A 16,491-nucleotide genomic window follows, 5' to 3' on the forward strand; every position below is an offset into this window, starting at 1 on the left:
AGTGAGTCAGAAAGAGAAAAACAAGTATCATATATTAACGCATATATATGGAATCTAGAAGAATGGTGCTGATGAACCTGTTGGCAGGGCCGGAATAGAGACACACATGTAGAAAGTGGACTTGTGGGCACAGCGGGGGAAGGAGAGGATGGGTCGAATTGAGACAGTAGTGTTGACATCTATATGCCAGTCTTCTTTTTAACAAAAAGCAGCAGCCTTCAACCCATCCCTCTGAGACAATCCAGCGTGATTGTCTCGATCAGACAGCCAGGGGTCTCAAGGCCAAGGGGCCGAGGAAAGGATGTAAGTAAGGGAAACAAGGAGAGTGACCGCTCTGAAGCCCTGAAGGAGCCATGCCCTCTCTCAGGAGGGCAGCTGCTCCCCAGCCCCTGTCACTGGCACCTGGGGGAAGAATGCATGCCCAGTGTTGACAGACTTTCCAGAGATGCCAGGAATTAGAGCTTTCATGCAAAATCTCCTCATTTGTAAATGTTGGGAGCTAGTTCAATTTTTTTCCCCAAAGACACTCTGCAAGCCCAAACAAGACATGTCTGCAAACCAGATGTGGACCAAAGCCTGAGTTTGTTCCGGCTGCCCAGACTTTCGAAAACAGGGTTTATTTAGGGGTTTTCTCCCGGGGCTACTGGCAGAGTTTGTTTTTTCTTTTTTTAAACTTCTCTATTTTTCTTTGAAACATAAAAACATAACTCCCTGTGCAAAACAGTAGGGGAACCTAAGGCTCCAAAGACAAAGGTTTGCTATGCTTTTAATGAGTGAGGAAAACACAATTATTAATATCACAGTTTTAAGTCTCTTGTGTGGTCCATGTTGGGGTGGTGGGGAGAGGGAAGAAAGAAGAGATAGAACGTGGCATATTTTTAAAATAACACACCCTGTGCTCAGCACTTCAGTCATGTCTGACTCTTTGGGACCCCCCCACACTGGCCCCGACCCATGGACTGTAGCCCACCAGGCTCCTTGGAATTTCCCAGGCCAGAATACTGGAGTGGATTGCCATTACCTTCTCCAGGGGATCTTCCCGACCCAGGGATCAAACCATGGTCTCTTGCATTGCAGGCAGATTCTTTACCACTGAGCCACCGTGGGAAGCTTAACTCATCCTGCATTAACTCATCCATCTTCATGCCAGGTGGAACTAGGTAGATGGAAGGACTGCTTGGGACAAGCCTTCTTGCCAGGCGAAATAATTTCCTTGCCAGTTTGGGGAGATGCTGCACTGCCCAGCAGAGTGGCCGGGTGGGCTAATGTGGACTGGAACACCTGCCCACTTCCTGCTCTGAGCCCAAAGGAGAGTCAGACCTGGACCTGCCCTGGGCAGGGGGCTGAGTGAGAGGCCGGAGGAAAGTGAGAGTGTCAGAGATGCTGGGCGACCCCAGGCTTGCAAGGGTCCACGCCAGAGTCACAGAAGAGCGGGTCCATGACTGTGACAGCATGGGGTGCCTTGACCTAAACAAACTCTGACTTCTGGGCTACAACCTGCTGGGTTTTTAGATTTGTCCTCTCTAACTACCCTGGTGGCTCAGATGGCAAAAAGCCCGCCATCAATGCAGGAGACCTGGGTTTGATCCCTTGGTCAGGAAGATCCCCTGAAGCAGGGCATGGCTACCCACTCCACTATGCTTGCCTGGAGAATTCCACAGACAGAGGAGCCTGGTGGGCTACATACAGTCCATGAGGTCTCCAAGAGTCGGACACAGCTGAGTACCTAACACTTTCACTTTCACACCTTCGTCCTACCTACTTTCTTTTTTTTTTTTTTTTTAATTTTTTTTAATTTTATTTTATTTTTAAACTTTACATAATTGTATTAGTTTTGCCAAATATCAAAATGAATCCATCACAGGTATACATGTGCTCCCCATCCTGAACCCTCCTCCCTCCTCCCTCCCCATACCATCCCTCTGGGTCGTCCCAGTGCACTAGCCCCAAGCATCCAGTATCGTGCATTGAACCTGGACTGGCATCTCATTTCATACATGATATTTTACATGTTTCAATGCCATTCCTACCTACTTTCAAAGGAACCCGAGGAGATTAAAATATATGTTTGTAAAGCAGGAGCACCCCCAAAGGAGTAAAGGAAAGAAATCTCCATCTCTTGAGATGAGCAGGTTTTTGAGGCAGGGCCTCCATGTGGCTGTAAGTTTCCTGACAGCTCAGGCAAAAGCGGAACCTGTGGTGGTGTGTGGTTTGTACTGACAACCGGAGACTGCACTGACAACCTGAGACAGCACTCCCCTTGGTTGGAGCTGATTTTAAAGGGGAATTGATGGCACAGGGAGTGTCTGCCGTACTTCCTGTGTTGGTCCCGATCCTCCAAGAAGCAGACAGTGGAGACAAGATTGAACATGCAAGGCTTCATGTGGGGAAACACCTGTGGGACAGAAAACGGACAGGGAGCCGGTGAGGGCTGGAGGAGTGAGCGCTCAGACTGTGGGCAAGCCCAACACTGAAAGAAGGAGAAAGGGAAGAAGGGCTGGGTGGAAATGTGCTAGACTGACCACAGGCTGGGGAACCCTGAACCAGAGTCAACTGTCCACAAAGGTTCCTGAGGATGAGCTGGCTTTAGAATCCCTGCTGCTGTCCGTATTGGCTGGAAAGTGATGGATTTCACAGCCCGACAGCCCCAAGCGCCTGGATCCCTTGAACTCCTTGTAGTGGGAGATGAGTTAGGTGCATTTTCGCAGCTACCACACTTTCCAAATGTCAGTTACCATCTCCAGAGTTTTGCCATGTCAGCACACTGCTGTTACAGGGAAAAAAAAAAAATTCTTGACACTTGTTAAAATCCTAACGGGCTTCCCTGGTGGCTCAGTGGCAAAGAATCCACCTGCCAGTGCAGGAGACTGGGGTTCAATTTCTGGTCCGGGAAGATCCCACGTGCCAAGGAGCAACCATGCCTGAGTGTCACAACTACTGAGCCTGCGCTCTGGAGCCCTTGAGTCCGCAGCTCCCGAGCCTGCACGCCGCCAAGTACTGAAGCCGCACACCCTAGAGGCCGTGCTCTGCAACCAGAGACTAGCCCCCTGGTCGCCACAACTGGAGAAAAGCCCACAGCAACAAGGAAGGCCCAGCACAGCCAAAAATTAATAAAAAAGTAAAATTATATATGTATAAAAAAAAAGCCCTAAGGAAGACTTTATTCAAGATGATTGCAATAGAGAAGGGGGATGAGGCTCAGCTCTAAATAAGGCAAAGACCTAAGGGGATTTGCAGTCAACAAACAGAGGGAGAGGTTGGTGGGTGGAAAACTATTTACTAACAAAGGACCTCAGGGCTGGGGGATTCTCGATAGATGGTCCTAACAGGACTCTTGCTGGAGGCAGGTTGAGGAGTTACCCATCAAAGGTGGGGAATAGAGAATTTGATAATTGAGCCGGGGCTTCTCGAATGACTGGCAGAAGGACTCATTCTAAAACTGGGCTGGGAGGCCAGGGACAGGACAGGGGCTGTGCTGAGAGCCTAGCAGAGAACAAGGCTTCGAGGATCCCGAGTTTGGTCAGGGAGGGAGTCGTTGTCACCTCCTGCCATTTATCTCATGTATTTCTTTACTGCTACTGCTAAGTCACTTCAGTCGTGTCCGACTCTGTGCGACCCCAGAGACGGCAGCCCACCAGGCTCCCCCGTCCCTGGGATTCTCCAGGCAAGAACACTGGAGTGAGTTGCCATGTCCTTCTCCAATGCATGAAAGTGAAAGTGAAAGTGAAGTCGCTCAGTCGTGTCCAACTCCGAGCGACTCCATGGACAGCAGCCTATCAGGCTCCTCCGCCCATGGGATTTTCCAGGCAAGAGTACTGGAGTGGGGTGTATTTCTTTAAGTTGACTTGAAATTTTAGCCTCTTCATACTAGTTGAGGAACTAGTTACATATTTTTTCTATATATTAAAATTAGCGCACAGTTTCTCAGATTTGGGGATCACCTGTGTACCACTGAAAAGTGTCTCATGGGACTTCCCTGGCAGTCCAGTGGTTAAGGCTCTGCGCTTCCACTGCAGGGGACAGGGTTTGATCCCTGGTAAGGGAACTAAGATCCCGCATGCCTCATGGTGCGACCAAAAAGAAACAAGTGGGATTGTCCCACATATCTTTGGCAGTATATATACCTCACCCTGAGATACTCTGGTTGTACAAAGAACACAAACATGCTGATCAAAAGGCTGTTTCCCAGCCCTGGCCACGATGCAGGCTGCCAGCTCTAAGTTGATTGCTTCTGGGCTCCTTTTGAGGCTTGAAGAAGAGGCTAAGGACATTCTCAGGGAAAGAGGAGGTTGTGGGGGAGGATAAGGCTGGGGCAGCTGAGCCTCAGAGCTCCCAGCCTGAAAGCCTCCCCACCCCCACCCCCTCTACCCCCAACCCCAGATGTGGAGCTGGATCTCCAGCGGAGCGTGCAGGCTGTGCTCCGAGAGCTCAGCGCCCAGGCCCCTGCCCTGCAGAGCAACCGAGGTAAGAACCAGCAGTCCTCCGTGAGCTCTGTTGGCTCCGCCACTACCCTGTCACCACCCCAGCCAGCTCTGCCCATGCATTCTCAGGAAAGCGCCCCGACCCAGAGCTCACAGGATGAGGGGGACTTCCAGCCAAGCCTCCATCCTGCTGGAAGTCCTTGGGGCCTGAAGGACCCAGATGCCTTCTCTGCCCACTGGCTCACCCTCCCAGAGACCGTGGCAGAGCCCATGAGGGGTCTGCCATCCTCTTTCTTAACCACCTTCTCCAACTCCCCTTGTAAATAAGATTCCCCTGGCACTGCAGGCCCCAAGGACTCCCTGGCACGTGGCTGAGCTCCAGAAGCCACGTGCACACACCTGTCCCCACTAGCACCTCTGTCCTTTCTGCCCTGGGAATTCACTGCCCACTGGGGTGAAGATCAGAGCTCCCCCATGTATGAGAAGCCCAGCCACGGGCTCAGAGCCCGGCGCCCAAGGCGGTGGGGGGCAGGGTCAGACCTGGGGCTCTGGGGCTCCAAGTCTCAGGGTCCTGCTCAGCACTGCTCCCACCCTCTCCCGGCCCAGGCATGTGGAGGTGGTCCCTGCACAAGAAGGTTGAGCGGGATCCTGGGAAGAGCCCGATGCTGGTCCGCATCCTGCTCAGAGAGCTGGAGAAGGTGGGTTCTCGCTCAGAGAGTTGGGGAAGGTGGGTTCTCACTCAGAGAGAGAGTGGGTTCTTGCTTGGAGAGCTGGAGAATGTAGGTTTTCGGGCTTCCAGGAGGGGATGAGAGCAAGAAGGGCCATGTCTGCCCATCAGCCCCACGTTTCCTGCACTCTGGTCTTTTGGTTTCTACCATATTTTTCCCTCTCCTGTACTTTCCCATGAGCAATAGTATCTGCACATTGATTCCCACTGTTTGACTTGAGTTAACATCTTTCAGAAAGAATCTCTAAAACACCACCATAAATGGAAAACCCCTGTCACTCGACAGAAACAAAAAGCTCCTATAAACATAAATGTATAACTACTAAGAATTGTCAAAGTTATAATCATCCTTCTCACCACCCAGTGCTCTACGCCTGGGAAAGCTGCACTCAAAGGGGCCTCCAGGCTGGGGACTCACCTGCCCTTTGCTGCCAGCTGCTGCCCCTCCCCCATGGAGGTCCCTGTTCCCCTCCCCCCACACCTGGGCTCCCGCACCTGTGTGCCCTCCCCACCCCCACTGCTCTTCTTCTGCCAGGGCAGGCTCTGGCCCCTTTTCCACACCCCTTGGCCTGGTGGGACACTGCCTTCCACCCCATCTCCCACTGGGATGAAGCAAGTCCCCCTGCCAGCCTCCAGCCCCCTCCATGCCCTGTGCTCTCTCCTGTCTTCCAGGCAGAAAGTGAGGACGCCCGCCACATCATCATTCCTTTGCTGCACACTCTAATGTATGTGCTCACTAAGGTGAGCTGGGGCTGAGGGTCTGGGTGGTCCTGGTGACCCGCAAGTAACTGGGCTGGACACCCAGGAAACACCAGGTCTCTGCCTGGCAAGCCTGGAAGAACTCTAGTACTGCCTGCCCCTACCTGACTTCCTCCCTTAGCCCTGTCCTTGCCCTGAAACACGAAGAGATGAAACTGGGGAGGTGGGGGGCAGGGGGTAAAGGTGCAACCCCAACAGAGCAGAAGGGTTGGGAGGAGAGTTGATTTGCCGGAGGAACAGGATGGGGATGAATTCCCATCTTGATAAACGTGAATGGAGTGTCTTGCATGAGTGCATACTAAGTCGCTTCAGTCGTGTCTGACTCTTTGCAACCCTATGGACTGTAGCCCACCAGGCTCCTCTGTCCATGGGATTCTCCAGGCAAGAATACCTGCGTGGATTGTCATGCCCTCCCCAGGGGATCTTCCCAACCCAAGGATTGAACCCATGTCTTTTGCATCTCCTGCATCGGCAGGCAGATTCTTTATTACTAGTGCCACCGGGAAACCTGAATGGGGTGTCAAGAGGGGAGGAGTCTTAGAGATGATGGGAGAAGAAGCTAAAGGTGTAGACTTGAAAGGGAAATGTGAGCCCAGGTCCCTGGCTCTTCTCCCATCCCATCAGCCCACCCCAGCCAGGGCCCTTTGTGACCCAGGGCTCTGGGCACCCTGACCGCTCCCTCTCACCCAGGCTACAGGCATCACAGAAGAGCTCCACCGGAGAACATATGCCTTTTGCACGAGGTTGCTGACCCTGCCCGCCCCCTACTGCACGATTGCCCTGGACTGTGCCATCAGGCTGAAAACGGAGACGGCGGTCCCAGGTGAGAGCACCCCCAGCTCCACCTGAGGTCTCGCCTTCCTCTCACGATTCCAGGCAGCTCGAAAGCTCCAGCAGCTTCTGGGAAAGTGGGGAACAGGGGCCAGAGACTCAGGGACTGGTTGGCTGAAGCAGTTGCTCTGCAGGGACGCTGTACCAGAGGCTGGTCATTGCCGAGCAGAACCTGACGAGCGAGCTGTACCCCTACCGGGAGAGGTGAGTGGCCTAATCCAGTGTGCTGCCGCCGGGAGGATGAGCCAGGAGGCTAGATGGAGAGGAGCCCCAGCAGAGCTGCTCATTTGTCCAGCCGTGGGGGATGTCCTCCAGGGGGGAAGGGACGTCCTCCAGGGGGAATGGGGTGTGTCCTTCCTTGGAGGTCCCGAAGAGCAGTCAGGTCTTTCTTCTTGGCCTGGATTCAGAGCTTCTCCGCTCATATGCAGAACGTGGATGTGAGCCCTTGGCCACGCTGAGGTTCCGTGGCTCCACCTCCAGCCTGCCCTTGGCTGTGATGTAGCTTCAGGCAGCCGGGAGTGGCTCCAGGATTTAAGTAGTTCAGGCCACAATCACACCATGAGGTCTGGGCTGTGAGTGCAGCCCCTTTTGATAAGATTGAGGACACATCCGTTGCTTGTGCTGGAGAGAGCAGCTGATGGGGTTGGGGGTGGGGCAGGGAGTGCAGAGCCTCCTCCCCGCAGGTAGCTCTGCTAACCTGGTACTAAAAGGGGCAGCCTGGGGCTCAGTGTTCATGGAAGTGCGGGGAGTGGAAGGGACCCAGAGGACCTGGCATCAGAGAGCCTGGGTGGCAGTTGGGTATGGAGGAAAGGGTGGGTGAGGCTGGTTTTCTGGTATGATGAAGGCGATGAGAGATGGGGCTCACTTAAGGTTTGGAGTTTCAGTGAGAAGGATATACAGTCCCTCCTGGAGGATAGCGGGGTCACTGGGGCACAACGCTGAGGCGGAGAGTGACATTTCAGTTGGAATTTCCCTAGACAGGAGACTAGAGGGTCCCCAGAAGGACCAGGTGCCCCCCCAAAGGACTGTGCCTGCTCTTCTTTGCCACAGTCCCCACCGCTCCCTAGCGTTATCCCTCCCTAGACTTTTGAACTTGAAGCTCCTGTTTTTGGAGGAAGTAAACAACTTGGGAGGAGTCTGCAAGGCTCTGAGGGTGCCCCTCCAGTGGCCCTCCTCCCCACGGTCATCCTCATCAGCCCCCGGCCCCCCCCACCTCTGCCCTCAGAGTGTTCCTCTTCGTGGATCCTGAGCTGGTGTCTCCCTCCGTGTGCAGTGCCCTGCTGCTGGAGATCGAGGCGGCCAGCGGGCAGCAGACGCCGGAGGCCTGCATGCGCCACGTGGTCTCCCACGCCCTGCAGGCAGCGCTGGGGGAGGCCTGCCATGCAGGCGCGCTGCAAAGGAAGCTGCTGGTAAGGTCACTGCCCTGCTCACCCACATCCGTTCTCCTCTGTCCGTACCACCTTTTCCCCCTTAAGCCAAACATAAATACACATTCACTAAGGAAAATTGGGGAAAAAAATGCAGATGAGCCAAGAAAGAAAATAAAAATCACTCGCACCCCTCTACTCAGTCATGTTAGCAATTAACATTTGGTATATTTCATGAATAATAATGATGGTGGCCATCATAAAAACCACTTTTTGTTTTCAAAAAATATTTATTTATTTGGCTGCATTGGGTCTTAGCTGCAGCACACGGGATCTTCTAGTCGGGGCATGTGGGATCTAGTTCTCTGACCAGGGATGGAACCCAGGCTCCCTGCTTTGGGAGTAAAAGAATCTTAGCCACTCGCCCACCAAGGGAATCCCAGAACCAGTTTGTTGAACGTCTCTTGGGTTCCAGGTACCATGTAGACATTTTACATGTGTCACCTTAAAACACTACTACACTGTGAAATGGATGTACTTATCAAAACAGAGGCACAGAGAAGCCAATCACCTCCCTGCGGTGACACAGATAAGAAGTGGCTCTGCCTGGATGTGAACCCAGGTCTATCTGACTTCAAGCCTGTGTTTGGTTGCCTTCCAGCCCCACCCCTCCCCCATCACTGAAATATGCCATATGGAAATGTTTTCCTTGGAAAGCTGTGCTTCTAATGGGGCAGAGAATTCCCTCTCGTGAACATGCTGTCATTCCTTTAACTGGTTTAACTAGTCCCTTGTTCTTCTTGTGGGCATTTAGTTTGTTTCCTAGCTTTCCTTTCTGACTCTGCCTCTCTGACAGCTCAGTTGGTAAAGAATCCGCCTGCAATGCAGGAGACCCCAGTTCGATTCCTGGGTTGGGAAGATCCCCTGGAGGAGGGACAGGCTACCTACTCCAGTATTCTGGCCTAAAGAATTCCATGGAGTCACAAAGAGTCAGAAACGACTGAGCGACTTTTACTTTCACTGTTCACTAGCTTTTCTCTCTGACTCAGCCTCAGCCCCTATCCACAGCCAAGACCACAGCAGATAGACATTCTCTGGCCAGGGTGGCCCCAGGTGCTGGATTTCTTGGGCAGGGGAGGATGCCAGAAGGGCCAGTCGGAGTCTGCACAGGGTGGGGCAAGGTGCCGCCCCTGGGGAAGGTGGATTGGCGGGTGGCTCTGTGGTGCAGTGCTGCCGCTGCAGGAGGGGCTGGCTCCAGAAGAGGGGTTGCCCTTGAGGGGTCCACGATCCTCTGCTTGTCCTGCCCCAGGAAGTGGGTGTCTGTTCTTTCTTTGCCCGTCAAAACACACTGGAGGCATTACTCTTCCTCCTCTTGTGTTCCATTCTCCGTATCCTGAGCCCTACATCTTTGATCCTTCCTTTGATGCGTGTCTTTTGTGTTCAGTTCAGTCATGTCTGACTCTTTGCGACCCCATGGGCTGCAGCACACCAGGCCTCCCTGTCCATCACCAGCTCCCGGAGCTTGCTCAAAGTCATGTCCATCAAGTCAGTGATGCCATCCAATCATCTCATCCTCTGTTGTCCCCTTTTCCTCCTGCCTTCAGTCTTTCCCAGTATCAGGGTCTGTTCTAAGGAGTCAGTTCTTCACATCAGGTGGCCAAAGTATTGGAGCTTCAGCTTCAACATCAGTCCTTCCAATAAATAATCAGTGTTGATTTGTTTCAGTATTGACTGGTTTGATCTCCTTGCAGTCCAAGGGACTCTCAAGAGTCTTCTCCAATACCATAGTTCAAAAGTATCCATTCTTCAGCACTCAGCTTTCTTCATGGTTCAACTCTCACATCCATACATGATTACTGGAAAAAACCCTAGCTTTGACTAGACAGACCTTTGTTGGTAAAGTAATATCTCTGCTTTTTAGTATGCTGTCTTGGTTGGTCATAGCTTTTCTTCCAAGGAGCAAGTGTCTTTTAATGTAGTAGCTGCAGTCACCATCTGCAGTGATTTTGGAGCCCCCCCCCCCCCGCAAAAAAAGTCTGTCACTGTTTCCACTGTTTCCCCATCTATTTTCCATGAAGTAATGGGACCAGATGCCATGATCTTAGTTTTCTGAATGTTGAGTTTTAACCCAACTTTTCCACTCTCCTCTTTCATGTCCATCAAGAGGCTCTTTAGTTCTTCTTCACTTTCTGCCATAAGGGTCGTATCATCTGCATATCTGAGGTTATTTATATTTCTCCTGGCAAACTTGATTCCAGCTTGTGCTTCATCCAGCTTGGCATTTCTCATGATGTACTTTGCATATAAGTTAAATAAGCAGGGTGACAATATACAGCCTTGACGTACTCCTTTCCCAATTTGGAACCAGTCTGTTGTTCCATGTCCAGTTCTAACTGTTGCTTCTTGACCTGCATACAGATTTCTCAGGAGGCAGGTCAGGTGGTCTGGTATTCCCATCTCTTTCAGAATTTTCCACAGTTTGTTGTGATCCACACAGTCAAAGGCTTTAGCATAGTCAATGAAGGAGAAGTAGATGTTTTTCTGGAATTCTCTTTCTTTTTCTATGATCCAACGAATGTTGGCAATTTGATCTCTGGTTCCTCTGCCTTTTCTAAATCCAGCTTGAAGGTCTGGAAGTTCTCAGTACGCATACTGTTGAAACCTGGCTTGGAGAATTTTGAGCATTACTACGCTAGCATGTGAGATGAGTTCAGTTGTGCAGTCGTTTGAACTTTCTTTGGCAATGCCTTTCCTTGGGATTGGAATGAAAACTGACCTTTGCCAGTCCTGTGGCCACTGCTGGGTTTTTCAAATTTGCTGGCATATTGAGTGCAGCACTTTCACAGCATCACCTTTTAGGATTTGAAATAAACCTTAAACTGTGTCGGCTGCTTTCTGTCACCTTTTCTCTAAAAGCACCATCCACACCATTCCTTTGTGGTTGCCCACTGCTTGGACCCGCTGAGGGCTCTCGACTCACTCCTCCCACCTCACCATCTGGACGTCTCTCTTTCTGTAACAGTCCTTTTGGGGATTCACTGCACACAGCCACATGATGGAGGAATGCACCCCCAACTTGTACCTAAGCCCCAGATTTATTTATTTAGCTATGCTGGATTTTAGTTGTGGCATGTGGGATCTACTTCCCTGGCCAGAAATTGAGCCCAGACCCCCTAGTGGGGGTGGCTTTTAGCCACTAGACCACCAAGAAAGTCTCCCCAGGCTGGTTTTAGCACAGACACCGAAGGCCCCTACTGTGGGCTGCTGTCCTGTCTCCCTGCACTCAGCCATGGCTCTCGGGGAGAGGGGAGGGGAACACTGACCAGCCTTCCTGACCAGAGTTCATCAGCTGACCCGGCAGTCCCCGTGCGGCCACCTGCGGCTCTGCAGATGGTTTCTGGTCACCAAACAGGCCGTGGTCAAGTCGCCATTTTGACACAACAATGTCAGATACGTCAGTGTTGCAGGAAGCGGGATCCCTTCCAGGGTCCAAGAGTGGACTCTTGTCCAACGCTGGGAAATGAGTAGTCCAAGGAGACACACAAGCTTACCAAGCAAGAGACTATTGGGAAGGCACCAGGTAGAGAGCAGTAGGGTAAGGGAACCCAGGAGGACTGCTCTGCCATGTGGCTCGCAGTCTAAGGTTTTGTGGTGAGGGGGTTAGTTTTGGGGTTGTTTCTGGCCAGTCAGCTTGATTGGCCCATAGTCTGACTCAGGGTCCTTCCTGGTGGCACACGCATCTCTCAGCCAAGATGGACCCCAGTGCAGACGATTCTGGGAGGTTGGTTGTCTCTACCCTGTTTTGGCCTCTCCTGAATTCTCCCGGTTAGTTTTATTGGGACCTCCTGCTGTGAGACCACTTAGGCAAGCAGGTCTCATCCTGCCTGGCCAAGGCGTGTTGTTTCAGCCAATGGTTCCCGAACATAAGAACATTGGCTTTTGTTTCTCAGTGATGCAATCAATAGAGCATCTCAGGCCTCACTCCATGACTGAATCAGATGCGCCTGGGGCTCAGGGATAATTGGCTTAGGAGTGAGGCTGGGCAGAGTCTGAGGGCATCGAGATGGGGAAGGATTGGGAGGTGCCCGGTCAAGAATGGAGTGGGGTTCAGAGCTGGAATTAATGGGTGCCTGCACTATTTTGCTACAGAAAAAAAAAAAATGCTGAAAATGAAAGCTGTGTTTTTTTTAAGCACAGTCAGCCTGTTATGCCCTCTCCCTCACTTTATCTGAGTGTCCATTTTAAGGAATAGAGAATGGGGGGAGGGGCCAAAGAAGTGCCAGAAGAGACATAGGGACTGCATCATCAATCTGAAGTTAGAGACCCTGAGAAGCTTGGAGTTAAGGGGTCCTCAAGGGCCCCCTGGGACCCCCCACCCATTCTGGGTGCACCCAGACTGAGGCCTGGCCTGGGACGGCCCACTCCCTGAGACCCCAGCCTCCTTACCTGGAATTCTGCTCCTGGAGAAGCTGTAGGGATCCCATGTCCAGTCATACCTGCTGGCTGGAGGACAAGTGGGGCCTGGGAGAGGTGGCCCAGCCAACCACAGTCTGGTGGCTAGGCCATATCTGGCCAGCAGACCACATCCTGTCTGCGAAGGGCCTGGTCCAACCCTCAGGTAGGGAGTGGGGGAAGTAGACTGGTCTCCCCGCATGTCCACAGAGTCAGCTGACAAGGCCTCTAGGCTTGAAGGTCAGCTTGGGACGACAGTCTGTCTCTCTGACACACTGCACCGTGTTCTGCCTGCTGGAGACGGGTGTCCAGGTGGGGCTGCCCCGTGGCAGGTATCCACAAGGCTCGATCCTTCACTTCCTTTACGCCTTTACTCAGAAGTTACCGTTCACTGAGGCTCCTCTGGTCACACTATCTAAAACTTCAGCCCTCCCCCAGATTTCGCATCCACTCCCTGTTTTATTCCCATTACTGTTATTTATCATACTGTACATTTCACTAATTTTGTTTATTATTTCCCCACCCCCACTCATGCTCACATACGAAGAGATGCACTATAATATAAGCTGGGCTTCCCAGGTGGCTCAGATGGTAAAGAATAAGCCTGCAATGCAGGAGACCCAGGTTCGATCCCTGGGTTGAGAGGATCCCCTAGAAAAGGAAATGGCAGCCCACTCCAGTCTTGCCTGGAGAATTCCATAGACAGAGGAGCCTGGCAGGCTACACAGTCCATGGGGTCACAAAGAGCTGGACACGACCGAGAGACTAACACTTTCGCTATAAGCTTTCACTTTCAGTATAAGCTACATGGAGACAGGAATTTTTAAAATATTTGTTTGGCTGTACCGGGTCTTAGTTGCCACAAACGGGATCTAGTTCTCAGACCAGGGATCGAACCTAGGCCTGCTGTATTGAGAGCTTGGAGTCTTAGCCACTGGACCACCAGGGAAGTCCCCAAGGCAGGGATTTTTATGTTTTGTTTACTACTGTACCCTGGAACTTAGAACAGTGCCTGGCACCTAGTGGGTACTTGGTAAATATTTAATTAATTCACTTATAATCAATTTGTAAGATGAAGCAACAAGGTGAGATGGTCCCCAAGGTCCCTTCCAGCTCTGATTCCTTGTCCCTGTCATCACTTGTGTTCACTCAGTTGATCATTCAGCAGGAATTTATTGGAACCCTCAATAGTCAGAATGACCCTCTGTCCCTGAGCCCAGGAAGTTAAGACTTTGCTCAGCAGACCCCTAGCACGGAAGAGAGAACAAGTCCTGCAGTGCCCACCTGTGTCGCTTCTTTGGGTCCCGCATCCTCAGTGATGAGCTGGGATTAGGTGGGGAGTAGGGAGTAGGACACAGCCTGAGAATGGTGATCCAGGGTGGTTGTCAGGTCAGGGCGGCAGGACTGTACCCCTGGAGACGGAGTCTGCGGTGCTGGAGAGCGTGGTGCTGCTCTTTCAAAGAGGGAGGAACTCTTTCAAAACCTGTTTCTATTAAGGGGGAAGGCTCTGGTGCTTTACCCTTAGCCTCTTTTTTTGCTTTTAAAGAATTTTTTTGATGTGGGCCATTTTTAAAGTCTTTATTTAATTTGTTACACTATTGCTTCAGTTTTATGTTCTGGTTTTCTCACCCCGAGGCATGTGGAATCATAGCTCCCCAACCAGAGATGGAACCACACCGCCTGCTTTGGAAGGTGAAGTCCTAACCACTGGACTGGCAGGGAAGTCCTCCCCTTCAGCTCTTTAGCACTCGCTAATCTACCTTTTTCAAAAGAGAAAGCAAGCTTCCAGCTCTAAAGCCTTGGCAACCCATAGTACCTGGCTAGAATTTAATAACAGAGCTTTGTGATCATTCCCTGGTGGCTCAGATGGTAAAGAGTCTGCTTGCAATGCAGGAAAGCCGGGTTTGACCCCTGGGTCAGGAAGATCCCCTGGAGAAGAGAATGGCAACCCACTCCATGATTCTCGCCTGAAGAATCCCATGGACAGAGGAGCCTGGCTGGGTACAGTCCATAGGGTCGCAAAGAGTCAGACAAGACAGAGTGCTTAACACTTGTGACTAATGTATTCAGCTTGCTGCTGCTGCTAAGTCGCTTCAGTCGTGTCCGACTCTGTGTGACCCCATAGACGGCAGCCCACCAGGCTCCCCTGTCCCTGGGATTCTCTAGGCAAGAACACTGGAGTGGGTTGCCATTTCCTTCTCCAATATTCAGCTTACTTATTTTCTATTTATGAGAAGTGACTGTAGCATTTTTACTTAGAGCAGCAATATAAAGTTTCCTTTTGATATAATTTTGAACCAAAGAAAAAGTGCACCGATTTAAAGAAAAGTAATGATTATAGGTGGTATGTCAAGACAGTATAGGAGTGACAGATGTTTAGGAAATATGCAGCAAGTGATGTATTGAGCACCTACTGTGCCAGCAGATGTAATAGGGCTTGGGGAGCTGTAAACGAAACAGACAAAACTGCCACCTTCCTGGAATTTACATCCTAGTGACGGCAGAACAGTGATCCAGATGCTTGGTGACATTCCGAGCAGGGTGGGCGTCAGTGTCATCCCTGCCCCCCTGGGTTCCTGGTCGCCAGCCATCCCCCCACAACAGGAAATGAGGGGCCGAGGGGAGCCCCTCCCCCCAGTTGCAGAGAGCATCAGGCAACAGCGGGTCCCTGGATGTGGGGAGCAGAAGCTATCCTGGGGAATCTCCTCCCGGTGTCCGGGGCAGAGGGGAGGTGCCACAAGGCCTTGGGTGCACCTGCGGACTGGGCGGAGCAGGGGCGGGAGGTGCTGGGCCAAGGCTCAACCTCTGATGCTCCTTCTCGGCAGGCCAGCTCCCGCCCCGCCCTGGAGGGCTATTTCCACGCCGTGGTGACAGCAGTGGAGCAGATGGCCAGAGAGCCCAGCCCTAGCCGAGAGGGCCACCTGGAGAGGCTGGAGGAGATTTACTGCTCGCTGCTGGGGCCGGCGGTCGCCGCCAGGGGGCGCTGCGGCGGTAAGAGGCAGGCGCGGTGAGCTGCGATTCGGGCACCTGCAGGGGGCGCCAAAGAGCAACTCTAAACCAGCCGGGAGTGGGCCAGTGTGGCTGAAGCTGGGGTGGGATACACAGCAGCTTCCAGGAGCCTAGGGCCTGAGGATGCTCAAGAACTTGAAGGTCTTGGGTTAATATGAAAGTGGGTAATTTGGTCATGATAACAGCTGACACCTACTGGGCACCTCCCTACACCCCAATTGCTGTTCTCAGCAGTTTACATGGTGGTTTAGATTCTATGACTTGTCCAACTCCAGCGACCCCATGGACGCTAGAATACTGAAGTGGGTTGCCATTTCCTTCTCCAGAGGATCTTCCTGACCCAGGGATTGAACCTGGGTCTCCTGCATTGCGGGCAGATTCTTTACCGACTTAGCTACAAGGGAAGCCCTTGAAACAGTTTGCATAGATTAAATCAATTAATCCTCACAGTAAATTACTTATGAAATAGAAAGCATTATCTCCATTTTACAGATGAGAAAACTGAGTTAGAAAGAGGCTATAAATCTTGCCCACGGTCACCTACCTCCTAAGTAGCTGAACTGAGATTCAAACACAGGCTGTCTGGTTCTTAGGTGTGTGGTGTTAGTTGCTCAGTCATGTCTGACTCTGCAACTCCCTGGACTGTAGCCCACCAGGCTCCTCTATGAAATTCTCCAGGCAGGAATACTGAAGTGGGTAGTCATTCCCTTCTCCAGGGGATCTTCATGACCCAGGGATCGAACCCAGGTCTCCTGCATTACAGGGGAATTTTTTTTACCATTTGAGCCACCAGGGAAGCCCATCAGTATATTATAATAACCAATGTGCTTCCCATGCAGAGGTCACAGGTTCAATTCCTGTTCAGGGTACTAAAACCCCACATACCTCTCAATGCAGCAAAAAAATAAGTATTCTGTATGCTTCT

The 16,491-nt window shown here is 51.8% G+C and overlaps 1 protein-coding gene across 10 annotated transcripts in view; it reads left to right on the forward strand.

Moving 5' to 3' along the window:
• PIK3R6 (phosphoinositide-3-kinase regulatory subunit 6) overlaps nt 1–16,491 on the forward strand; it is a 50,493-nt gene that overhangs the window by 18,128 nt on the left and 15,874 nt on the right. For 3 of the 10 annotated variants that reach the window (XM_086355539.1, XM_086355542.1, XM_086355546.1), the window contains exons 3-9: nt 4,381–4,464; nt 5,028–5,119; nt 5,821–5,889; nt 6,598–6,730; nt 6,873–6,942; nt 7,964–8,147; nt 15,383–15,548. In XM_086355539.1, the coding sequence (XP_086211665.1) occupies nt 4,381–4,464; nt 5,028–5,119; nt 5,821–5,889; nt 6,598–6,730; nt 6,873–6,942; nt 7,964–8,147; nt 15,383–15,548 (798 nt within the window). Of the gene's footprint in view, nt 1–4,380; nt 4,465–5,027; nt 5,120–5,820; nt 5,890–6,597; nt 6,731–6,872; nt 6,943–7,963; nt 8,148–14,192; nt 14,250–15,382; nt 15,549–16,491 lie in introns of those variants that run through there. The other 7 variants (XM_086355537.1, XM_086355545.1, XM_086355538.1 and 4 more) reach the window with 6 other exon arrangements.

Source organism: Bos grunniens, chromosome 19 (assembly GCF_055505025.1).
Source record: "Bos grunniens cultivar Pamir isolate PY7600 chromosome 19, Bosgru_T2T1.0, whole genome shotgun sequence".
NCBI classification, from domain to species: domain Eukaryota; kingdom Metazoa; phylum Chordata; class Mammalia; order Artiodactyla; family Bovidae; genus Bos; species Bos grunniens.